This window comes from Somniosus microcephalus, chromosome 14 (genome assembly GCF_052327205.1).
Source record: "Somniosus microcephalus isolate GS21.2 chromosome 14, FLI_Smic_1.0, whole genome shotgun sequence".
NCBI classification, from domain to species: domain Eukaryota; kingdom Metazoa; phylum Chordata; class Chondrichthyes; order Squaliformes; family Somniosidae; genus Somniosus; species Somniosus microcephalus.
Genome location: NC_141000.1, coordinates 61373245 through 61399081, shown reverse-complemented (window position 1 = coordinate 61399081; position 25837 = coordinate 61373245). Strand labels below are relative to the sequence as shown.

The following is a 25837-nucleotide window of genomic DNA, read 5'->3' as shown; positions in this document are numbered from 1 at the left end:
TGCAGTAGATGACCTAGCTCATTGACAACCTCTTTTGTGAAACAGAGGCACCTGAGACGTTGCTCCTCCAAAAAGTTCATGTAGAAGTGCATCCTGAAGACTCGCTGTAGGTATGGCCTCCTGCAGAATGCACTTCCTTTCCCTCTTCTGTGAGCTGCTCCTGCTCTCTCTTGTCTGCCTTGTAGCTCCCCCACTTCCTCCAGTCGCAAAGGCAGCCCTACCAAACCACTCATGACTGCAGTACAACTGTGAAAGAGGCAACTAAAAACAGTCCAGCAACAGCAAAGTCTTCTACTCAGCCATCAGAATTAAGTTTTCATGGTCAGAAAACACCCAGAAGTTGACCAGCAGCCTCAATGGATGAGATCTTTAAATAGCGCTGCTGAGGGTCCTTCCTGCCTGTTAGCACCATGAGTTGCTGGGAAAGTTTATGACATGGCGAGTCACATGCCCAATATCACAAGAGGGTCCTACAACAAACATAGGGGCCTAGAGGGACGCCAAGCTCACCTGGGCGCCGCAATTACTGCTGCGATCGGAGCCGTTGCGCCCGCCGGAAATTCGGTTTGAGCGCGCCAAGAGGGACGCGGGGCACTGCTCGAGGCGCCCCGCGTCCCTCTTGGGGCGCTCAAACTGAATATCGCAGCGCAACGTGCCGCAGCGCTACACGCTGTGGCACGGCGCGCTGCGGTACTGCAGGCCTTCCTCCCCTTCTTAAGGGGGAGGGGCCTGCACCAGTGCGATGACCGATCACGAGTGCCGGCAAAAGAGCCCGGCTCCGAGGAGAAGTGCTGGGCTCTTGGGACACAGCCCAGCGGGGGGGGGGGATCAGGATGCCGGGGACGGAGGTGCTGGCAGGCGGCCACCGAAAAAAATGGCCGCCCCACACCTCCACCTTAATTTGCGCCACTACCGCCACAGGTAGGCCCCATGAACCAGGCGCGATTTGCGACCGGCGTTACAGAGGCGGGCGCGACCAAATATCGCGCTCGGGGCGGTAGCGGAGCGCTGCGCACACCGATGACATCATCGGTGGCGGCGCAGCGCTACAGGCTAACGCCGCCATTAGCGCCCCGCTAAATATCGCGGGAGGCATTGCCAGTGGTGCTAAAGCCACTGATTGCCCTCTTTAGGCGCTAACTGGTGGCGTAGCCCACCGAATTTCTAGGCCAGGGTCTTTATTTTAATATTTTAATCAGCAATTTAAATAGTTCTGCCGTGTGCCCTGGACGCCTATGGAACAGCCTGATCCAATATGGTGGAAGGTGCATTTCCAGCACATAATGAGCATGCGCACCCCACCCAGCATAATGGATGCTTAGACGCCTGTTTTGTGCCTGAAAAATGGACACGGCGTCATTGAATTTCTAGGGCCCCATGCCACAGGACATTGGTTTACCCTAAATGCTGCAGGTGTCGGGTCTGCTACATTCTGAATTGCCAAGTCTACATGCACCCTAACCAACAGTTAAAAATACTTATCTGAATGTGGAACCGAGAGGAGCAGGAGCGCTCCACATTAAAACTGAGAGCCGTTTCTTGACCACACTCTTGACTACCTCTTCCTCCCCCCAGACTCAGCCAAGGCTCTCGGTAGCCGATTTCACTACCCTCACGACCAGACCACTGCCTCTGAGGCCATGACTGGTGCCCGCAGCTCACCAGCACTATCCGAATGAGGCTGGCATACTAATTTGCTGTGGTCCTGCCGTCGGCCTCATTGGTGTGTGCTGCACCGGGATTCTGCCCCAATTCACGGGCGATCCAATTCCCAGGCATACATTGTTGTCTTAAGATTTTAAATTATGCTTTAACTCTTTACCTTCCCATATGATGTGCTTATATGATTTGTGGTACAATCAGTCTTGACGGTAAGACTCAAAATAAGCCTCTTAAAATAACCTCCTGTGAAGACAACTAAATAAACAACCATTCACCAAACTCAGCACTGTGTCTTTATGAATGGCTGCTGAATATTGAGACAACATTGATTCAATTAGCTTGATCTCTCCTGCAGAAGCTTTCATACACTGCTTTGGCAAAGAGATAGACAGACAAATAAATGGTACAAAGACCTTACCTTGCACTATCAAATGCACTTGATAGGTCTTAGGGTGGTGCTGGGTCTGCACTGAGCATGTGTAAGGACCTTCATCAGATACATCCACTTGCTGAATCTGAAGGCTATACTCTAAGCGAGCGCTGGTCAATAGAGTGACTCGAGGGTCCAGGGACCATTTGTCATTTCCAGCAAAAATAATATTGGATCGGTTCAGCCAAGCAACCTTTGAGATTCTGTCATCAACATAGCACCTTTAAAAGAAGAACAAAAATTGCAATCAATTGTCAAACAACAGTAACTAAAAGAAACAGTCAAAAATATAAGGAAGTTATGAAGCAATTTAAATATCTTAAAAAGTTTTTATGCTGTTCATTCTAAAGGCTAATATATAGGAACATGCTGTGACTACATTATTTATATGGAAGATAATGGATGGCTACATGAAGTGCATATAGAATATTCAATAGACGGGAATGAATTTCAATCATTTAGCACAAACTGAGAACACAAAGCTTGAGCAATTTGTCAGCCATTTGAACCCCAAGCCAGGATTACTGCCACAAATCCTCTACCAGACATCCAGTATGATTTTTACACCTATTTGTATGTATGTAGATGATTATGATGCAAGGTTAATGGTGACTACTTTTACCATTGTGGGCCAATTAGAATAGTTCTGAGTGACGCTGAACCATACTGATTACTGAGCCATGAAATATGAACCCTCAAGAAATAACAACAAACAACAACTTGTATTTATATAGCGCCTTTAACGTAGTAAAACGTCCCAAGGTACTTCACAGGAGTATTATAAGACAAAAAATTTGACACCGATCCACATAAGGATAAATTAGGGCAGGTGACCAAAAGCTTGGTCAAAGAGGTAGGTTTTAAGGAGTGTCTTAAAGGAGGAAAGAGAGGCAGAGAGGCGGAGAGGTTTAGGCAGGGAATTCCAGAGCTTAGGGCCAGGGGAACAGAAGGCACAGCCACCAATGGTTGAGCGATTATAATCAGGGATGCTCAAGTGGACAGAATTGGAGGAATGCAGATATCTCGGGGTGGGGGGGGCGGGTTCACAGAATCACAGAAATCCCACAGTGCAGATAGAGGCCATTTCGGCCCATCGAGCCTGCACCGACACATATCCCACCCGATCCCCGTAACCCCTACACCAACACATATCCCACCCTATCCCCGTAACCCCACGTATTTAATCCCCCTAACACTAAGGGTCAATTTATCATAGCCAATCAACCTAACCCGCACATCTTTGGACTGTGGGAGGAAACCGGAGCACCCGGAGGAAACCCACGCAAACACGGGGAGAATGTGCAAACTCCACACAGACAGTCACCCGAGGCCGGATTCGAACCTGGGTCCCTGGCGCTGTGAGGCAACAGTGCTAACCACTATGCCATGGAGGGATTTGAAAACAAGGATGAGAATTTTGAAATCGAGGCGTTGCTTAATCAGGAGCCAATGTAGGTCAGCAAGCACAGGGGTGATGGGCGAATGGGACTTGGTGCGAGTTAGGACACGGGCAGCCGAGTTTTGGATGACCTCAAGTTTACGTAGGGTAGAATGTGGGAGACCAGCCAAGAGTGTGTTGGAATAGTCAAGTCTAGAGGTAACAAAGGCATGGATGAGGGTTTCAGCAGCGGATGAGCTGAGGCAAGAGCGGAGACGGGTGATGTTACAGAGGTGGAAATAGGCGGTCTTAGTTATACCACAGATATAAGACCCAGATATTTGACCTGATGGATGCCAGGTCGCCTTGCATTATAGAGGATTCACAATCTTCACGTAAGATAAAGGCATTGTATATTTGCTCCTAAAATGGTTATGGACTGTGCACATATAACCCCCAAATCAACAAGGAACATTTTTCAACTTCATAAACTCAGCTCCCAAATATTAATTTATTTGAACATTTTTTCTTTACTTCCCTCCTGAAATTTGTTCACAAGATTAGACAGAAATATGATTGCAAAAGATCAGAAATGCCAAAATATAAGAAAATTACAGTCAGATTGAACAAAATATATTTAATATATTTTGAAAGTGCTACAGGATATGCAGTATTTTAAAATACATTTAAGATTGTTTTAAAGTTGGGATCTGTTTAAAGGAAATATTAGATATGGCTTCTTTGTAATTGGTAGTCATGCATACTGTAATATATGATCAATATGTATATTACAGTATATAAGAGAATACTATGATGACAAACTGCCAAATCATAAATATTTTGGACATCTTGCTTCTATAGTTCAGTCTATTAACATGGGTTTGTGTCTGCAAATTCATGGCAAAGTAATTTGTATTGTATTAAGTTTATCATTACTGGGCATCTAGTACTGTGCTCACAGGTCTACTCTGGATGAAATTGCTCATTTTTGTGGATAGACACGTGGCTGTTATTAGTTACGAGTTGAGCATTAACATTCATCATGAGGAATATATTAACTGGCAGCACCAGCTTTGAGAAAATATTTATTTCAGTCACAATTAATCAATTTTAAACATCTATAATTTCTCAACCCTGAAAATATATCAGCTGAAACACAGAATAATTCTGACATTTTTTACGATGCAACTTTAAAAATCTGCTGTTTCCTTCCTGCCGGGCTGGCACAGGAGAATACATTTTTAACTCACAGCCTCCAAAATACTGCTAGTGAAAAGCTGTCATTTCATAAATGGATACTGGCTGCTTCAAGGCACTATGCAATAACAAATAATGAAGCATGCACCATGCAGTGATGAATAATGCACCTCAGAATCTGATTTAAGACACAGATTTTGGCGAGCTCGCCAAATGAATTTTGATGTACCCTCCCAAAGCACTTTTTCCAATGCATTCTTTCATGGTTTTATCAAATTTAGCAGTAAAACTACACACTTTGTCTGTTCTAATAATAGTGCAACTGAGGTTAAACAGGATTAATTTTGGTGACCTTGAAAAGCGCTGAATTCAATAAGGCACGTTAGACCTTTTCATACATTTATAGCAGACTACTACTATTCAAACATTAATAAAGGAAGATGGAATTAATGTGCAAGCATTTGTGTCACTGATAGTGACTTTGTGAAAGGAGCAATCACAATTCTCTCCCACCCCCAAGTCTGTCCTTCCTTTGCTTACACAAGAAAACTCTGAGGTTTAGGAAGCAAAAATAAAATGTACATGGTAAAAAAAATACTAGCTGATTTCCCATAGTGTTGTTCATAGACAAAATTATGAAAATAATTCTTCCTATAAATGTCTCCCTGCTTGTGGGTAATTTTGAATTTGGGTGATAGATAAAACGGGTGATATCGATTTAGCCGCCTGTTACACATCTCTCCAAACGGAAATGAAAACTGGGAGAGATGTGTAACGGGCAGCTGAATCGACATTGCCCATTTTACACAACTGCCAAAATCAAAATTATATCCCTTTGACGCCATTTCTCTTGCTCTTTCTGTTTCTGCATTTTCTGTTTGTCTTCCACTCTTTATGTTTCATTCTTTTTCTCCCTCCCTGTATAGGGCAAAGATATTTTTCTCACAAATTTTCTCTATATCTATCTTTTTATTTGCATTGAAGTCAAAAGAAGTAAAAATCGAGAGAGATGTAAAACTGGCTGTCGATTTGCTGTTGCCCAAGTTACACTATCGCATGGAGTCAAAATGGCGCCACTAGCCTCCTAACCTGTCTTGTGGTCTTGCTCGCGCCTGGAAAGAACCTTTAGAAAGACACAAACTACACCTGAAGACGAGAAGCTAAGGGACAAACTAGAAAAGGAAATGTTTTATTAACTAACTAGAGTACGCACATGCAGTTGCAAGGCAAAGAAAAATAAAAGAACAGCAAGAGGATAATAACAAAGTTGCAGGCAAGAAGAAAAAGTGATCCCTAGCCTCCAAGACACAGGCATGTCGAGAAAGAAACAGTGCGGGAATGTGGAATATCATGGAGGAAATGTCAGGGCAAATTTTATGATTTTTTGGGGGGGAGGCTTCTAACATTTTTGATGAGTTTGTCTTGGAAGTGTTATTTATGTTACTTATTAGTAGAATTAAGGCCCATTGGAATAAAGGGGCAGTGGCTGCATGGAAACAAAATTGGTTAAGGGGCAGAAAGCAGAGTAATGGTGAACGGCTGCTTTTCAGATTGGAGGGAAGTGTACATTGGTGTTCCCAGAGGTCAGTATTCGGATCACTGCCCTTTTTGATATATATTAATGATCTGGACTTGGGTATACAGGGCATAATTTCAAAGTTTGCAGATGATATGAAACTCTGAAATGTAGTAAACAATGAGAAAACAATGGTAACAGACTTCAGGAGGATATAGACAGGCCAGTGAAATGGGCAGACAAATGGCAGATGAAATTTAACGCAGAGAAGAGTGAAGTGATATATTTTGGTAGGAAGAATAAGGTGAGGCAATATGAACTAAATGGTACAATTTTAAAGGGGGTGCAGGAACAGAGAGACCTGGGGGTGTATGTACACAAATCTTTGAAGGTGGAAGGACAAATTGAGAAGGTTGTTATAAAAGCATACGGGATCCTTGGCTTTATTAATAGAGGAATAGAGTACAAAAGCAAGGAAGTTATGCTAAATCTTTACAAAACACTGGTTAGTCCTCAGCTGGAGTATTGTGCTCAATTCTGGGCACAACACTTTAGAAAGAATGTCAAGGCTTTGGAGGGGGCGCAGAAGAGATTTACTAGAATGGTACCAGGGATGAGGGACATCGGTTATGTGGAGAGACTGGAGAAGCTGGGATTATTCTCCTTAGAGCAGAGAAGGTTAAGAAGAGATTTGATAGAGGTTTTCAAAATCATGAAATAAGAAGAAACTGTTTCCAGTGGCAGAAGGGTCGGTAACCAGAGGACAGATTTAAGATGATTAGCAAAAGAACCAGAGGCGACAGGAGGAAACATTTTTTTACACAGCGAGTTGCTGTGATCTGGAATGCACTGCCTGAAAGGGCGGTGGAAGCAGATTCAGTAGTAACATTCAAAACATAATTGGATAAATACTTGAAGGAAAAAAATTGAAAAGGCCATGGGGAAAGGGGAGAGTGGGATTAATTGGATAGCTCTGCCGAATGACCTCCTTCTGTGCTGTATCATTCTATGATTCTATAATTCTGTGACTCGTCCATGCTTTGTTACCTCTAAACATGACTTTTTCAGCGGTCTGCTAGCCGGCCTCCCATCTTCCACCCTCCATAAACTTGAGCTCATCCAAAGCTCTGCTGCCCGTGTCCTAACTCACACCAAGTCCCATTCACCCATCACCCCTCTGCTGCCCGTGTCCTAACTCACACCAAGTCCCATTCACCCATCACCCCTCTGCTGCCCGTGTCCTAACTCACACCAAGTCCCATTCACCCATCACCCCTCTGCTGCCCATGTCCTAACTCACACCAAGTTCCATTCACCCATCACCCCTCTGCTGCCCGTGTCCTAACTCGCACCAAGTCCCATTCACCCATCACCCCTCTGCTGTCCGTGTCCTAACTCGCACCAAGTCCCATTCACCCATCACCCCTCTGCTGCCCATGTCCTAACTCACACCAAGTCCCATTCACCCATCACCCCTCTGCTGCCCGTGTCCTAACTCGCACCAAGTCCCATTCACCCATCACCCCTCTGCTGCCCGTGTCCTAACTCGCACCAAGTCCCATTCACCCATCACCCCTCTGCTGCCCGTGTCCTAACTCGCACCAAGTCCCATTCACCCATCACCCCTCTGCTGCCCGTGTCCTAACTCGCACCAAGTCCCATTCACCCATCACCCCTCTGCTGCCCATGTCCTAACTCACACCAAGTCCCATTCACCCATCACCCCTCTGCTGCCCATGTCCTAACTCGCACCAAGTCCCATTCACCCATCACCCCTCTGCTGTCCGTGTCCTAACTCGCACCAAGTCCCATTCACCCATCACCCCTCTGCTGCCCGTGTCCTAACTCGCACCAAGTCCCATTCACCCATCACCCCTCTGCTGCCCATGTCCTAACTCACACCAAGTCCCATTCACCCATCACCCCTCTGCTCGTTGACCTACATTGGCTCCCGGTCCACCAACGTCTCGAATTTAAAATTCTCATGCTCGTGTTCAAATCCCTCTCCATGGCCTCAGCCCTCCCTATCTCTGTAACCTCCTCAAGCTCTAGAACCCTCCGAGAACTTTGCATCCTTCCGATTCTGACTTCTTATACATCCACGACCTCTGTCGGCCCCACCATTGGCAGTCCTGCTGGTCCTTCTGCATTGGTCAGCAACAGCCTGTCTGGTGAAGCTCATCTCCTCCTGCATTGCTCCTCAGAAATATCCAAGAATGTAAACCATAACCTATAGATGCTGTGAGCTGAATAAAACCCTCCCTCAACTGCTGTCTCCTAACAGGCCCAGCTACGGTTTTCCCGCTCATCCACTATACTGGCGGAAGTGATGTGGAAACTCCGGAAAAATGATATTTACGCCATTTCCCAGAATTTCCACAGCTCTTCCGCTGAAGTTATAGCGTTCAAGCGGGAGAACCCCAGTGGAAATTCAGCCCTGATGTTTTCAATAATTGAGGGTATTTAAAACAAAGATATTTGAAGATCTCTTTTAAATAAATTATATTTTTATTTGTGTATGATGCAATAACACTGGTGTAATAACTATACGTTTTTCCTCCACATTTTATATGCCTGTGTTAATCATTCCTTCATTTTGTTTTGATTATCAACAGGGTGACTAAAACATGTGGAATCCCCTTATCCCACAAGCTCACACACGCCATACTGAGGCAGTGGAAGTCTCAATAGCACAGCAGTATGTACTGCAGTACTGCATCAGAATGTCTGTCTCGGGCTCTTGGCTTCTTTGACAGTTCTATGCTCCCACTTAAAGCTAGACAAAAACTACCTGATCGGTCTGGTTTGTGACACTCAACCCATTGGTAGTTAAAGTACCATATCATGATTTTGTTATTTTCTAACAATTCATTTTAGTTAGCTCACTGTCACTTACATTTTGTGATAACATATCAGATTACAAATCTAGAACTGTAACTCATGTAAGTGGTAGGAGATGCACATTATACCTTTTATCAGCATCGCCATTAATTTGTCTGGGCCAGGGTCAAAGGAAGAATACCAATTCCATCCTGTCCCCCTGTCCACCACCCCGCCCCCTTCCCAATAATTTTGAGGAGTATCATTACACTTATTGCTGACAGCCACTGGGACATTTCCCCAACTGAAACAAAGGAAAATCAGTACATGAAGGGTTAACAGCCAGCATCATCATTCGGCCTATGTCTGAATTTGATTATCTCACTGTGGAGAATGGGCAGTGCTTTGAACCACAATTTTCTTCGCTGCTGTGTAGAGACCTTCTTCCCCTTGCTCTGGTTAATGATAATATTTGACTGAACAAAATACAACAGCATTCAAAATTACATTCCATTACCAAAGTGTGGGTTTTTTCTGATAAACATTTGAAAAATTCAATATGAAGAAGCATTCTAATGATTCATTGATTCCTGCTGCACAGCTATATCTCTGTGATTAAACTAAGCAGTAACATAGTGCAGGAAAGTGCCAGCAAAGGGTAATTGCCTGAAAAGGTTTCATATATTTTATTCTTTTTATGCACATGTTCATTTCCTCTACTTCCCACGCTTGTCTATAGCTGTCATATCTTTCTTTTTCCCGGTGTGTTTGATGGATGCACAGTGGCAGATTCAGCAAGGACTTGCCTAGGGGTAGCCTAATGTGGTCTACCCAGCTTCATTTAGAGGATAATGACAAGGCAGAGGGTTTGGAGGTGCAGCTGCGCATCTACTTTCAATGTCACTCACTGTTTAAACTGTAGTCTTGGACTGACATGTCTTCACATGAAGCTGATATACACGCAAAGAGCAGTATGAAACTAATGATGTACCTTTCTATCAAATAAACCACATAAAACAACATCAACACAAAGCTTGGAGATGCATGTACATATGAGAACAAATATGTATGCACCCCTGAGGTTTAAACAAGAGTCACTCTCTAAGTTGTCTTCAAATCATTACTGTTCATAAGCAAGACGGCAGGAATTTGTTATAAAAAGATGTGCACCAATAGACTATTAAATTATGCATGGTGTACATGCATCAGAATATGCCTACATGGACATTGCATTGAAAGCAGCCCAGACCTTCCAGAATGGTCTTCGAATATGGCACAAAAGTAACACGAGAAAATTACTGGTGCATCTAGGCTACCCCTCCAAACCTCCCTTCCGGTTTCTGTCTCTGTCTGATTCTACAACTAATAGCCCTGAATCCCATTTACCAGCAAGTATTTATCGATTCTTTTCTTAAAACATACTACAGTTTTTTGTTCCACCACCCCCACTGTAATCTATATCGCATTTCTATCATTGCCGAAATTTCTTATTTTATTTGGACACCCTTAACTTTATGTTGTACCCTAGTCCTGTACCCGATCCAAGAAAGTTCCTGGATCGAATTTCTCCATGTGTGTGAAAATTTTAAGGACCTTTGTCAAGTCCCTGCTCCTCATCTTCTCAAGAGTGTAAAGTTCCTGGATAGTCAATCCTTTCCCATAACTGAGCCCTCTAAGTTCACTCAGTCTCAGCCATATAGCCCTCTTCTGAACACCATTGACTAACTTTGTATCCTTGCTGCTATACTGAACACAGAAATTCAAATGTGGTCTCAACACCAAAAATTGATTTTTTGATTTACAATTTTGCACCCCTAGATATACATCCAACTGGTGGGTGCTTCACTAAAATAACAGTTTGATAATGTCTACAATGCACACTATTTTCCACCATTTTGATGTGCAAGACATCCAACGTAAAACATGTCCATTTGAAATGGTATCCAGCGTTGTTAGGTGGCAGTAAGTTTATTTTAGCCATATCAGGACCATTTGCTTCATTTTTTTTCTCACTGGCATTTGAGCCCTTCAGCCGGATGTTTCATTTATTTTTCACCCTAAGTATCATTACTCGTGCCGATCAAGACTTTCCTATATGACAGGTTTGGAAGAAGAAGAGGGCCTACAGATGGATAATGGGCAAGTCAGGCTGCATGAGAGATGCTATGTGTCAACCCACTGGTACCAAGACTTGCAGACAGGGATGAACATACCTCACTTTGGTAAATTATTAGTGCATGCGGAGGTTCCTATTCCTGAAAGAAGTTGGTAGAGTAGATCCGGTGGCACTACTAAGATATGTGAATACCTGACTAACCATAATCTTGGAAGCTTCCTCAGAAGCACCCCAATCACAGCATTTCATGCTTTCAATGATATGAAAGAATGAATGCCAAGGTGACCAAGAGGTATCCTGATTGGCACCATACAACGATGCCACCAACCATTTCTGCAGGTCCTAATACACCCATCTAGTAATGACTCTGGGTCAGCTGAGAGGTAAATGCAAAAGACATAAGACTGCATCAAACAGAAGATTGGGTGCTGGGCTGCTCTGTCTCTTGCCCGCAAATATGCATACATCTTGCGTTTCTTTTTCCTTAATTTTTGCCTGTCTTTTTTAGTCCCCAGCTCCTTTAGTCTTGGAAAAGGCTGCTAATGTGGTGAGGTGTCTTTTAGGGCTCTCCTAACCCGTTTGTGACACTTCTCCTTAACTGTCCATATCTCTTTAAATTTCACTTACATGCCATTTTCTGCCCCCACCATTTATGTGCTCCCCACACCCATCCAAATCTGAACCTGTAGCTTGTTAATGAGCTGACTGTGGAAATTTTGTTGCAAACAATGCACTTCCATTTGAACCTGTCTAAAGATCTGCCAGAAGCAATTCAGATCTAAACTTCAGTCATAGTGGAAAATCTAGGCTAATGTGTCTTGTCATACTACTTTTATAATGCCATTATTGTCACACTTAAATCCCATTTCAGAAAGCAGATTCACTCATTTTCTTCACAGAATATCTACTGTCAATACGTGTACGTGATTTGCTTCTACAGAAACCCAAGAGATGTTTAAAGAGTGTTCCCCTCCAGTGAGGCTCCACTGTCAGACACTTTTACATATTTTTTCAAACTCAGGTTGTTTACATTATAAAATATAAGGTAATTCCTTACCCAACAGCAGTAATGAATACACACACAAGAATTCATTCTTTAAGTGTTTTCAGTGAAAAAAGCTTATGTTATCTGCCTAAGTTCTCCTTTTACAACTGACATTGTGTACAGTAAAAGGTGAAATTACAGAAACAAAATGTAAAAAGGCTAAGTTTCATTAACTTTCGATAACACTTGGTCCATGTGATCTCCTGGACTGGTTTTGATCACCTGAGGGGGTTGGAGAGGAATTTTCCAGAGTATTTTCTCCCTTATTGAACTTGAGTTTTTACTCTGTTTTCTTGCCTCTCCCAGGAGATTACATGGCTGTGGTGGGGGGAGGGGGGAATGGAGTGTTTAGTCAGGATGTTCCGGCCATCATGAGTGTGGGGCAGGCTTGATGGACCAGCTGGTCTTTTCCTGGCCATCAATTTTGTATGTATTTACGTTCGTAACTGTACAAACTGATGAAGGAAAAATATTTGCTTGCAGGAACAGGACTTTGAAGTGTCATTTATAATATATCCTTACATATTAGGGTAAATTTACCAATCTTGTACTCCGACTGGGGAGTTACACTCGAAGGGTTTGTGATTGCAGATGAAGCTACAGATATGGTGGCAGCAATTCTCCAACCCATGCTCCCTTCAACCACTGTTCATAGTTGGGAATGCACTGAAATACCCTTTGGTGTAACCTCTTGTCTCATCTCCCACACTTTAAAATTGCTGAGGTAATGCCTTGTTAATGCATAGTACAAGGTCTTGTGAGTGTACTGTTTGCACCAACCACAATAATATGAACAATTAAGCCATTGAACATTAGAACTCATGTAAACTGTAAAAACCACAAAATATAATATTTAGAATTTTAAATTCTTTGCTGCTATTGATGCTATGTCATCATTTAGTAAAGTCTTGTGAGGTGAGTTGCCCATTTTCAAACATGGTGCATTCAATTATATCACAACTCACTACATGTTTTGATTTTAATTTAAGTCATAGGAAAAAGATTGACTTGCGCATTTACTGCAATGCAATGCAATCCAGGCAGAACTAAAATGGCAGCTTTAAGGTCAGACCACTCAGGAACTGTCGATACTAATGAGTGTTAATGCAGACAAAGCTTCTTTAAGGAAAGATAGCTCAATCCATCAAACACTTTTGGACAAGATCATCAGTAAAATGATTCATTTAACTTCTTGTGGTTCTCATTTCTCATTCTTTGGTACTCATGGGAACCATTCTTGTACAGTATATAACTCAATTAGCTATGCCTCAGATATCTAAAGCCTCATAGAAACCAATACGATGTTAATAAATAACGGCGGTCAAGAATACTGCATGAGATGAGAAGAAGGGAGAAAATAATGCTACATCTCAAGTCAGTGCTGGTATGTATGTGCAACAGATGTATACAAAAGAGTGTTTTCAAATACACAAGGATCCAAGTCTTATGAATTTCAGTCTGTCATAAGGCAGGAATGAAATAATCATTCAGTGACTTTTAAAGTCTTATTTATTCATTCATGGGATGTGGGTGTCGCTGGCAATGCCAGCATTTATTTCATATCCCTAGCAGCCTTTGAGAATATGGTGGTGAGCCACCTTCTTGAACCCCAAGGATCTATCCTTAGGCCCCTCCTATTTCTCATTTACATGCTGCCCATTGGTGACATCATCCAAAAACACAGCGTCAGTTTCCACATGTACACTGACGACAGCCAGCTCTACCTCACTACCACTTCTCTCGACCCCATCATCGTCTCTAAATTGTTAGACTGCTTGTCCGACATCCAGTAACGGATGAGCAAAAATTTGCTCCAACTAAATATTGGGAAGACCAAAGTCATTGGGCAGGATTTTAATTGAGGTGTGGAGGCGGGATTGGAGGCGTGTGGGGGGTTAAAATCCCGAAATCGGGGGGCACGAACCCATCCCGCCCCCAACCCGCCTCCATGCTAGTTTCAAAGGAGGCGGGTACCCAACCCGCACTGGGACCCGCCTTCCCGAGGCAGGAAGGGAATTAGTGCCAATTAACTGCCCGAAAGTTGTAGTCCCACCTCCTACCCAACTCCTCAATGAAAATCCAGCCCGTTGTCTTCGGTCCCCGCCACAAACTCCGTTCCCTAGCCACCAGCTCGATCGTTCTCCCTGGCAACTGTCTGAGACTAAACCAGAATGTTCATAACCTTGGTGTGATAGTTGACCCAGGGATTAGCTTCTGAGTACATATCCACGCCATCACTAAGACTGCCTATTTACACCTCCGGAACATCGCCCAACTCCAACTCTGCCCCTGCCTCATCTGCTGCTGAAACCCTCGTCCATGTCTTTGTTACCTCTAAACTTGACTATTCTAACACGTTCCTGGCCGGCCTCCCACATTCTACCCTCCATAAACTTGATGACATCCAAACCTCTGCTGCCCGTTTTCTAAACTCGCACCAAGGCCCGTTGACCCGTCACCCCTGTGCTCGTTGACCTACATTGGCTCCCAATTAAGCAAAGCCTCAAATTTAAAATTCTCATCCTTGTTTTCAAATCCCTTCATGGCCTCACCCCTCCTTATCTCTGTAATCTCTTCAAGCCCTATAACCCCCCGAGATATCTGTGCTCCTCTAATTCTGGACTCTTGAGCATCCCCGATTTTAATCACACCACCATTGGTGGCCGTGCCTTCAGTTGCCGAGGCCCTAAGCTCTGGAATTCCCTCCCTAAACCTTTCTACCTCTCTTTCCTCCTTTAAGATGCTCCTTAAAACCTACCTCTTTGACCAAGCTCTGTCCTAATATTTCCTTCTGTGGCTTGGTGTCAGAGTTTTTTATAATGCTCCTGTGAAGTGCCTAGGGACATTTAACTACGTTAAAGGTGCTATATAAATACAAGTTATTGTTGTTGCAGTCTGCGTGGTGAAGGTACTCACACAGTGCTGTTAAGTAGAGTGTTCCAGGATAAGGATCAGCGACAATGAAGGAATGGTGATAGTAGTCCAAGTCAGGATGGCTTGTGACTTGGAGGGAAACTTGGAGGTGGTGGTGCTCACATGCGCCTGCTGCCCTTGTCCTTCTAGGTTGTCTTGTGGATGGGTACACACTGCAGCCACGGTGCGCCAGTAGTGGAGGGAGTGAATGCTAAAGGTGGTGGATGGGGTGCCAATCAAGCAGACTGCTTTGCCTTGGATGGTGTCAAGCATCTTGAGTGTTGTTGGAGCTGCACTCATCCAGGCAAGTGGAGAGTATTCCATCACACTCCTTACTTGTGCCTTGTAGGTGGTGGAAAGGCTTTGGGGAGTCAGGAGGTGAGACACTCACCACAGAATACCTAGCCTCTGACCTGCTCTTGTAGCCACAGTATTTATGTGGCTGGTCCAGTTAAGGTTCTGGTCAATGGTGACCCCAAGGATGTTGATGGTGGGAGATTCGGCAATGATAATGCCATCGAATATCAAGGGGGCTGGTTCGACTGTCTCTTATTGGAGATAATCATTGCCTGACAATTGTGTGGCGTGAATGATACTTGCCACTTATCAGCCCTAGCCTGAATGTTGTCCGGGTCTTGCTGCATGCGGGCATGGACTGCTTCATTATCTGAGAAGTTGCAAATAGAACTGAACATTGTGCAACCTTACACGAACATCCCCACTTTGACTTTATGTTGGAGGGAAGGTCACTGATGAAGCAGCTGAAGATGGTGGGGCCGAGGACAGTGCCCTGAGGAACTCCTGCAGCGATGTCCTGCAGCTGAGATGATTGGCCTCCAACAACCACCACCATCTTCCTATGTGCTAGGTATGACTCTGGCCAGTGGGGTGTTTTCCCCCTGATCCCCATTGATTTCAGTTATACTAGGGCTCCTTGGTTCCACACTCAGTCAAATGCAGCCTTAATGTCAAGGGCAGTCACTCTCACCTCAACTCTGGTATTCAGCTCTTTTGCCCATGTTTGGACCAAGGCTGTAATGAGGTCTGGAGCTGAGTGGTCCTGGCGGAACCCAAATTCAGCATCTATCAGCAGGTTATTGGTGAGTAAGTGCCGCTTGATAGCACTGTCAATGACACCTTCCATCACTTTGCTGATGATTGAGAGTAGACAATGGGGCAATAATTGGCTGGATTGGATTTGTCCTTTTTTGGACAGGACATACCTGAGCAATTTTCCACTTTGTCAGGTAGATGAAAGCATTGTAGCCGTACTGGCATAGCTTGGCTAGAGATGCAGATAGTTCTGGAATACAGGTCTTCAGCACTACATCCGGAATGTTGTCGGGGTCCATGGTTTTTGCTGTATCCAGTGCGCTCAGCCATTTCTTGATATTATGTGGAGTGAATCGAATTAGCTGAAGACTGGCATCTGTGATGGTGGGAACCTCAGGAGGAGGCGGAGATGGCTCATCCACTCTGTACTTCTGGCTGAAGATGGTTGCGAACACTTCAGTCTTGTCTTCTGCACTCATATGCTGGGATATTCCATCGTTGAGGATGAGCATGTTTATGGAGCCTCCTTCTCCCATTTGTTGTTTAATTGTCGACCACCATTCATGACTGGCTGTGGCAGGACTGCAGAGCTTTGATCTGATCCGTTGCTTGTGGGATCGCTTAGCTCAGTCTATAGCATGTTGCTGTGGCTCAGTGGGTAGCACTCTCTAGGTGGGAGGGGCTAGGAGTGAGCCAGGTGTTACTGGTTGCCTGATTGCAGCTGGGAGTTGGAGGGAGTTTTGTAAAAAGTTGGTGGTGGGTTTTGGGGTTTTGTTTTCAGGTTTTAGGGCCTTTTTGGCCCACAAAAACAACCAGATGGCTGCTGAGGGGTCCGGAGTGCTGGGCCCCTCAGAGGACAATGTTCCAAGAGGAATTTAATTAGGGAAGAAACGGTGGTGGGAAAGGAAATAAAAAGGCCCAAAGATTTAGGCCGGGACACCAGGAGGTTTGGTAAAGAAAACACGGTGGTGGTGCAGTGTGAGGATAAGAAGATTCGAGCTTGGGATATTATCCAGGTGGTTCATGAGGACTGTGGTGAGGGCAGCTGCTTTGCCTGCCAACCAAAGCCAAATGTGGGATTCGAGGTGACGGTCAGTGGCCGTGAGGAGGTGCAAAGACTGTTACTCAGTCTGAAAGTTGGTGAGAAATTCTTGGAGGTGACTCTGCTATATTCAGAGGAGGTGGTGGTTTCATTTTTAAACTTGCCAGTTTATATTGAGGACCAAGTGCTAAGCAAGAAGTTGGAGTCGTGGGACATAAAAATCTGTTCTGCAATAAAGAGGAGCTATTATCCGGGAACACGGGTAGCAGACGGAACCCGGTATGTAAAGGTGCGGTTCCCAGAGGGGGTGAGGTCATTGCCGTAGAGTATGAAGTTTGAGACACTGGAAGGAGTGCAGTACTTTCGTGTTCTGCATGATAACCAAGTAAAGGTGTGCTATTATTGTCTTGGACATGACCATCTCGTAAGAAACTGTCCAGACCTGTATTATTACAATTGCGGTGAGTCGGGATACATTGCTCGGAGCTGCAAGGCGGAGAGCTGTGGGGTGTGTCATAAAGGCCCCACCCGCTGTGAGTGTGTGGCAGAAAGGAGCGATATGAGTGATGAGGAGATGGGAGAAGGAGCAGGAGATGAGTGTGGAATGGCCGGAGGAGCGGTACAGTCGGAGGACACAGCTGGTAAAATGAAGGAGAAAGGAGCACAGGGAGAGGCAGAGGATGGCGGAGCGGAGAACGGGATGGAGATGGCGGAAAACACGCCGAGTGCTGTGGAGGGGAACAAAGACAGCAGCGGGCAGCGAGGGTCGAGTGCAGTTCGGCTCCCCCTGGGGAGTCTGGTGTCTGCGGGGGGAGAGGAGGCGGGAGCGGGGTGTGTGGTGGATGTGGGTGCTCCGGGGAGAGGCGGGGAGTCAGATATCTTGGTGAGCGGGAGGGGGGCAGGACGGGGAGAGGGTGCAAGAGGCAGGAGCCTTAAAGGGACAGCAGGATGGGATTGGCGAGATAGAGACATCAGAAGGGAACAATTTAGGTGTGCCATTGTCCCATGGAGTGAGGGAACAAGGTGCAAGGGTCAGAGGTGGAGATGTGGTCGAAGGGAGCGGCACAGTGGGAGAAACTGCGATAGCAGGAAGGCTCTCTATGGGAGATGAAGTATCTGACGGGGAGCAGGATTATGTATCTGATGGGCAGCAGGCACAGAGGGTTGCAGAAGAGCTTGAGTGTGAGGAATTAGAGGGGGACCGAGACATGGAAGTCAGGGGTGGGGTGGCATCATGTGAAAAGGGAAAGGTTAGTGAGGGGCAGAAGGAGGGAGAAAGGGCAGCTCCTGGGCCCAAACTTAATGCAAGGAAGAGGCTGAAACAGCAAGGAGGGGTCAAACAGGAGGTGAAAAAGAGCCGGAGGCTGCAGGAAAAAGCAACAGCTGCCCGAAAAGTTGAGAAGGAGCATGAGAGGAGGGAAGAGCCAGAGATTAAATGATGGGGAGATTATCGGGCATACTTCCCTTCTTTGGAGCCATGATTACATTGGTCTCGATTAATGTGAACGGACTGATGGGTGAGAAGAAATTGCAGCAGTTGTTGCAGGGTTTTAAAGGTTCGGACTTGTGTCTGCAAGAAACCTTTTGGGATGAGGATATTCTAGAAAGAGTTCAGAAGGTTTGGAAGGGAGAGGTGTTTGCAAGTTGTGCAAACAATAACCGTAGAGGGGTGGCTGTTTTGGTGAGTCCGTCCATAAAAGAGAACGTTGCCTTGGTGGACAAGGACACTGAGGGGAGATTTTTATGGCTAAGGGTAAAAATGGAGGGATTTAATTGCGAACTCTTTAATATCTATGTACCGAACGGCCATTGCAAGCGTCGCAAGTTTTTTCGGGGGTTATTCGCTGAAGTGGCAGAGGTGGAAAATCCTTGTATAGTGGGGGATTTTAATGTATTTTTATCTCGGATGGACATTTCAGCCCAGATGACCTTTAAGGATGCTAACTCCAGAGGGATGATTGTAAAAATGATGGCAAATTTAAATTTGAGAGACTTATGGAGGGACCGGAACCCCATAAAAAGGGAGTTCTCCAGAGCAGGTTGGGTGGGTGATGTTTTAAAACAGAGCCAAATAGATTTTGTGTTAATGCGGGAAGTGTTAAGTTCAGAGGTGATGGAGATTTATTATAAAAAAGTATTTTTTAGTGATCACTCGGCTTTGGTTCTTAGAATTAGAAACAGCAGAGTTAAGATCGGTTCAGGGGTGTGGATTTTAAACAATCAATACCTGAAAGAAATTGCTTATAAAGAAGGGATTATAAATATAATAAAGAATGTTCGGAAGGAACCATTGTTCTTGAAAGAAAGAAGAGTTTGGTGGGACAATTTCAAATATGAGGTAAAAGTTTTTTTGGTACGTTATGGGAAAAAGAGGGCGGCAGCTAACCGGCATCGAGAAGAGAATATAAACAAAAGGTTTACGGATGTCTGTAAAGCAGTTGACGGAGGGGATAAGGGAGCTGAGACTAAGTTCCGGGTGCTAAAGGAAGAGTGGGAATTATTGCAAGCTGAAAAATGCAAGGGGGCCATTCTCCGTGCAAAGGCTAGAGATGCATTGGAGGGCGAAAGATGCACTCGATATTTTCTAGAGCAAGAGAAGCTGTGACAGAGATTATCGTTAATTGAAGGTTGGGGAGAAGATTATTCATGAAAGTGGGGAGATTTTAGAGGCGGCTAGCAGCTTTTATCAAGAGTTATATACAAAAGTGAAGTAAGATATTAAAAATTGGATATAATAGGGCGAGACAAACCAAGATTCACTTGCAACACCAATATACAAAGTGGAGGGAATGGGTTAATTCATGCTCTAAGTTGAACAATAGAGGTCTGTAAATTGCATGAACCCAGCTAAGTTTTAAACATGATTAAGGGACTTCGAATGCTGAGAGATTAAACTGCAAGAACAACTTCTGGGAAGATTGAGAGAGATGTGTGTGTGTTCGGTCAAGCAGGCCGACACCCATGCACTTTAGAGTCTGTTAGTTGTAATTCACAACAGGGTTCCATTCTTCAAAGTATACTGAGGCTAACTAAAGTGTTTTTGCTTTGCAGAAATGACCCAAAGTAAGACAGAAAGTCTGCGGTTTGCCCGCTTTAAAAAGAACTGATATCTTAAGAAAACACCTAACAAGCAGAACCATCTGACCATGAGCAAATGGATGGTTGTAAAGTAATTAAGATGAGGCCCATGGTCACAAGAGGTGATGGGACCAACTGATAACGAAATGTGGGAATTGGGGGCGGCAAGAAGATAACTGTCACAGATTTATAATTACAATTTAGCTATAACTCTGTATATGCTAATAAGCTTATCCCCGCCTCTAGGGCAGGGCCTTAATTTTTGTATAACTGTGTGGACTTTGAGAGGCTTGTTGGAGTTGGATTCAGACGTGATCTGAAAGGCTCTCCCCAGGCCTGAGTAAACCGTTTTGACTTCAATTAGTTGGTCTGTCTTTCTTTCAACAAGCCAGTGACATCGACCTTGTATATCACTTGGTCCGCACTTTGGGGGCTTACATCAGAAGACATTTCCAATTTGGCAATGGAGAAGGTTACTGCTTTTATTGAAGAGGGTTTAAAGGAGGATGAGAGAAGCATGTGTGACAAAGAAGTAGGATTAGCGGAAATAAAAGTAGCAATAAGTGGAATGAAGCGGGGGGGGGGGGAAGCCCAGGGTCCGATGGACTAAATGCAGAATTTTATAAAAAATTTTTTGAGATTTTAAGTCCATTGCTCTTAGAAGTTTTAAAGGAAATTAAAATTGAGGGAAGCCTGGCCCCATCTATGAGGAGAGGTATCATAAGCTTAGCTTATAAAAATAAACGGGATAGACGGGATTTGAAGAATTGGAGGCCCATCACATTATTAAATGTGGATTATAAGATCTTGGCGAGGGTTACCAGAGATAGTTTGGCCCTCTCAGTCCTATGGAGTCATAGGCCGGGACATCGCAGACTCTGTGGTCTCAATCCAAGATGCGATAGAGCTCAGGGAAGAGAGTGGGAGGGAGGCTTATGTATTAAAGATAGATCAAAAGAAAGCCTTTGATAGGGTCTCTCATGAGTTTTTATTGAAGTTTTTGGAAGCATTTGGTTTCAAGGAAAGTTTCATTCAGTGGATAAGGATTTTTTATTCAAACATATTTAGCTGCGTTAAATGTAATGTTTATTTATCCAAGTATTTTCCGATACAGAGATCAGTGAGACAGGGTTGTCCCCTGTCCCCATTGTTGTACACATTGGTAGCAGAACCATTAGGTTACATGATGCGAAAGAAACAAGGTGTAGTTGGGATTGTGGTCCCCAGTTCTGGGCTGGTGTCGGTGATACACCAATATGCAGATGACACAACCTTAACATTGAGAAATGGGGAGTCAGTGAGGAAAGCTATGGATGTAGTGGAGGAATATTGTAGAGCTTCAGGAGCCAGAGTGAATTATAGTAAGTCCCAATGCCTGGTTGCAGGGAGGGGTAGGGGGGAATGGTTGGGGGAATGTCCCTTTAAGGTGGTGGAGGTTTTGGAAGTTCTGGGGGTGCATATATATTTTTTTTTTTTAATTATTCATTGATGGGGTGTGGGCATTGCTGGCTAGGCCTGCATTTAGTGCCCATCCCTAATTGCCCTTGAGAAGATGGTGGTGAGCTGCCTTCTTGAACCGCTGCAGTCCATATGGTGTAGGTACACCCACAATGCTGTTAGGAAGGGAGTTCCAGGATTTTGGCCCAGCGACAGTGAAGGAACGGCGATACAGGTCCAAGTCAGGATGGTGTGTGGCTTGGAGGGGAACTTGTAGGTGGTGATGTTCCCATGCGTCTGCTGCCCTTGTCCTTCTAAGTGGTAGAGGTCACGGGTTTGGAAGGTGCTGTTGAAGGAGCTTTGGCAAGTTGCTGCAGTGCATCTTGTAGATGGTACACACTGCAGCCACGGTGCGCCAGTGGTGGAGGGAGTGAATGTTGAAGGTGGTGGATGGAGTGCCAATCAAGCGGGCTGCTTTATCCTGAATGGTGTTGAGCTTCTTGAGTGTTGTTGGAGCTGCACTCATCCAGGCAAGTGGTGAGTATTCCATCACACTCCTGACTTGTGCCTTGTAGATGGTGGCAAGGCTTTGGGGAGTCAGGAGGTGAGACACTCACCGCAGAATTCCCAGCCTCTGGCCTGCTCTTGTAGCCACAGTATTTATATGGCTGGTCCAGTTCAGTTTCTGATCAATGGTAACCCCCAGGATGTTGATAGTGGGGGATTCAGCGATGGTAATGCCATTGAATGTCAAGGGGAGATGGTTAGAGTCTTGCTTGTTGGAGATGGTCATTGCCTGGCACTTGTGTGGTGCAAATGTTACTTGCCACTTGTCAGCCCAAGTCTGAATGTTGTCCAGGTCTTGCTGCATATGGACACGGATTGCGTCAGTATCTGATGAGTCTCGAATGGTGCTGAACAGTGTGCAATCATCAGCGAACAACCCCACTTCTGACCTTATGATGGAGGGAAGGTCATTGATGAAACAGCTGAAGATGGTTGGGCCTAGGACACTGCCCTGAGGAACTTCTGCAGTGATGTCATGTGATTGAGATGAATGACCTCCAACAACCACAGCCAACTTCCTTTGTGCTAGGTATGATTCCAACTAATGGAGAGTTTTCCCCTTGATTCCCATTGACTTCGGTTTTGCTATGGGGTGCAAGAAAGACAGGGATGAAGTGGATCGATTAAATTGGGAACCGAAGGTTATGAAAATTAAAAAGATTTTGGGAAGATGGGAAAGAAGGTGGTTGAAAGTGCAAGGAAGAGCGACAGTGGTATCTGCTCTCCTGCTATCTAAGCTATGGTACTTATTGACGGTGGAGAATATTCCTGAGTCGGTGGAAAAGTCCATCCGAGAGGCTTATGTGAGGTTTTCATGGGAAGGGAAACCAGCCTTGGTGGCATACAATACCATCATTGGACGGAGAAATAAGGGAGGACTCAATTTTCCAGATATTGATTTGAAGAAGAAATCCTTTAGAATCAAATGGGTGAAGAGATTTCTTCAGAAGTCAAATACAAGTTTTTGGAAGAGTTGTTTTGAGCATTTTTTAAAACGAAGTGGGATAGGAGGGCAGGGGATATTGTATATGGAATACAATAATATGTTTTTGAAATCGATTAAACTTCTCCCTAGGTTTTATAAGGGGGTGGTAGAGACTTGGGCCCAATTTTTAAAGAGTGTGCAGTTTATGCCCAAGGGGGCTGAGGAATTTTTAGAACAGCCCTTATTTTTGAACAGGTGGGTCAACATCGAAGGAGAGGTTTTATTTAATCAAGCTTTTATAAAAGCTGGGATTATATCTGTGAAAGATGTATTATACGAGGTAATTCCAGGTTGGTTGCCGGAAGCGATAGTGAGGGACATGGTGTGGGAGGAGGATTAGGAGGTAGAAGGAAAAGCAATAGGAATCATGTATGAGAAGATTGTGAGGGCAATGCCACAGGATTGGATGGAAGAAATAAATGCGGAAATCTCCAAAGGAAGTAAAATGCGTCCTGCTTTTTCAAGCTTTGTACTGGAGAAAGGGGGAGAGTTGGTCCAATTTGACAACTGTAATACTCGAGATTTCTATGAGGTATTCAGAGAATGGAGATTCAAGACACCTGCTGGTCAGGAGTTTTGGCAGAGTATATACCCACAGCTGGACTTCAACAGGATTTGGAAGGGAGTGTGGGTGAATTTTAAATGCCCAGAATGGATTGAACTGGATTTCAAATTGGCTCATAACCGGATTTTTACCATGACGGTCTTGTGCAAGATTGGACGAGCGGAGGCGGCAACTTGCCCAATGTGTGGGACACGGGATGAGACTCTGTCCCATTTACTGGTGTTATGTCCGCAGTTAAATGACTTTAAGTACTATGTTCGACAGTTGTGTGAAGCTTTTTTGCTGGGTGGGGACCGAAGAGCGAGAATGGGAATCCCGTGGGACTCAATTTTGAGATGGGGAGTGCAGGAGAGTCTGCCCGAGTCTAGCGGAGCGGCAATTAATTTAATGTTCAGTTTGGCTAGATTCATGATTGTGCAAAGAAGGAATGCTCTGTTTTTTAAGGGGAGGAGAATCAATCTAAAAGAGTATTTTAAATATAAGCTAGGCTCTGTGGATGTTTTATTCAGAAAGGAATTTAAGGCCAGTATTTTACAACCAATTTTTAAAGTACAATCGATTAATATATGTTACAGGTGACAAATTAAACTTCAGGTTTTGATGTTAAAATGTGGTGGCGGAATGGCTGTGCAGAGTGGTGGAATTGATTTGTATCATACAATGTAATGATCACGATGTTGTAAATGTTCTTAATGTTCAATAAAGTATAATATAAAGAAAAATGTTGGTTGCACACTCGCCTCTGAGTCAGAAGGCTGTGGGTTCAAATCCCACTCCAGGGACTTGAGCACATAAAAAAAGCTAGGCTGACACTCCAGTGCAGTGCTGAGGGATTGCTGCACTGTCGGAGTGTCTTTCAGATGAGACGTTAAACCGAGGCCCTGTCAGGTGGACGTAAAAGATCACATGGCACTATTTCGAAGAAGAGCAGGGGAGTTATCCCCGGTGTCCTGGCCAATATTTATCCCTCAACCAACATAACAAAAACAGATTATCACATTTCTGTTTGTGGGACCTTGCTGTGTGCAAATTGGCTGCCGCGTTTCCTACATTACAATAGCTCATTGACTGTAATGCGCTTTGAGACATCCAGTGACATGAAAGGCGCTATATAAATGAAAGTTCTTCTTTCTTTCTGCTGTTTAGCATGCATGTAGCTTCACCAGGTTGGCACCTCATTTTCAAGTACACCTGGTACTGCCCCTGGCATGTTCTTCTACACTCTTCAGTGAACCAGAAGCATCTGTGACAGATAGATTGGTATAACATTAGCAACCTTCCAGTCCTCTAGCATTGCTCCTGTAGCAAATGAGGATTGAAAGATTGTGAGCAATTACTCTGCTATTTCTACCTTTGCTTCTATCAGCAACCTAGGATGCATCCCATCTGGACCAGGTGACTTACCAACTTTCATAATGCGAATGTTTTTAATACGTTTTCTCTATCTATTACTATCCTGTCCATAACATCCCTCTCCTCTTTTACTGTAACATTCACATAATCTGTTTCCTTTGTGAAGACAGATGCAAAGTACTCAGTTAATACTTTAGCTAAAGAATCATAGAAATTTACGGCACAGAATGAGGCCATTCGGCCTATCGGGTCTGTGCTGGTCAAAAAAAAAAACTATCCAGCCTAATCCCACTTTCCAGCTCTTGGTCCGTAGCCTTGTATGTTACGGCACTTCAAGTGCATATCCAAGTACTTTTTAAATGTGATGAGGGTTTCTGCCTCTACCACCCATTCAGGCAGTGAGTGCCAGACCCCCACCACCCTCTGGGTGAAAATAATTCTGCTCTTTTCTGCTAGTTTCTGGTTCCCTTTCCCCAGCCAAATTAGTTTAAACCCTCCCCAACAGTACTAGTTAACTGCTCAGTGAGAACATTGGTCCCATCTTTATTCAGGTGCAACCCGTCCATCTTATATAGGGCCCCTTCCCCCCTGAACCGATCCCAATGCCCCAAGAATTTCAAACCCTCCCTCCTGCACCACTTCTCCAGCCATGCATTAACCTGCACTAACCAATTTTATGA

At 44.5% G+C, this 25837-nt stretch overlaps 1 protein-coding gene across 3 annotated transcripts in view; it reads right to left on the bottom strand.

Annotated features, from left to right (window-relative positions):
* The window catches only part of lsamp (limbic system associated membrane protein), a 1225843-nt gene that overhangs the window by 703441 nt on the left and 496565 nt on the right, over nt 1-25837 (bottom strand). For all 3 annotated transcript variants that reach the window (XM_086006581.1, XM_086006582.1, XM_086006583.1), the window contains exon 2: nt 2081-2313. In XM_086006581.1, coding sequence (XP_085862707.1) covers nt 2081-2313 — 233 coding nt within the window. The remainder of the gene's footprint in view (nt 1-2080; nt 2314-25837) is intronic.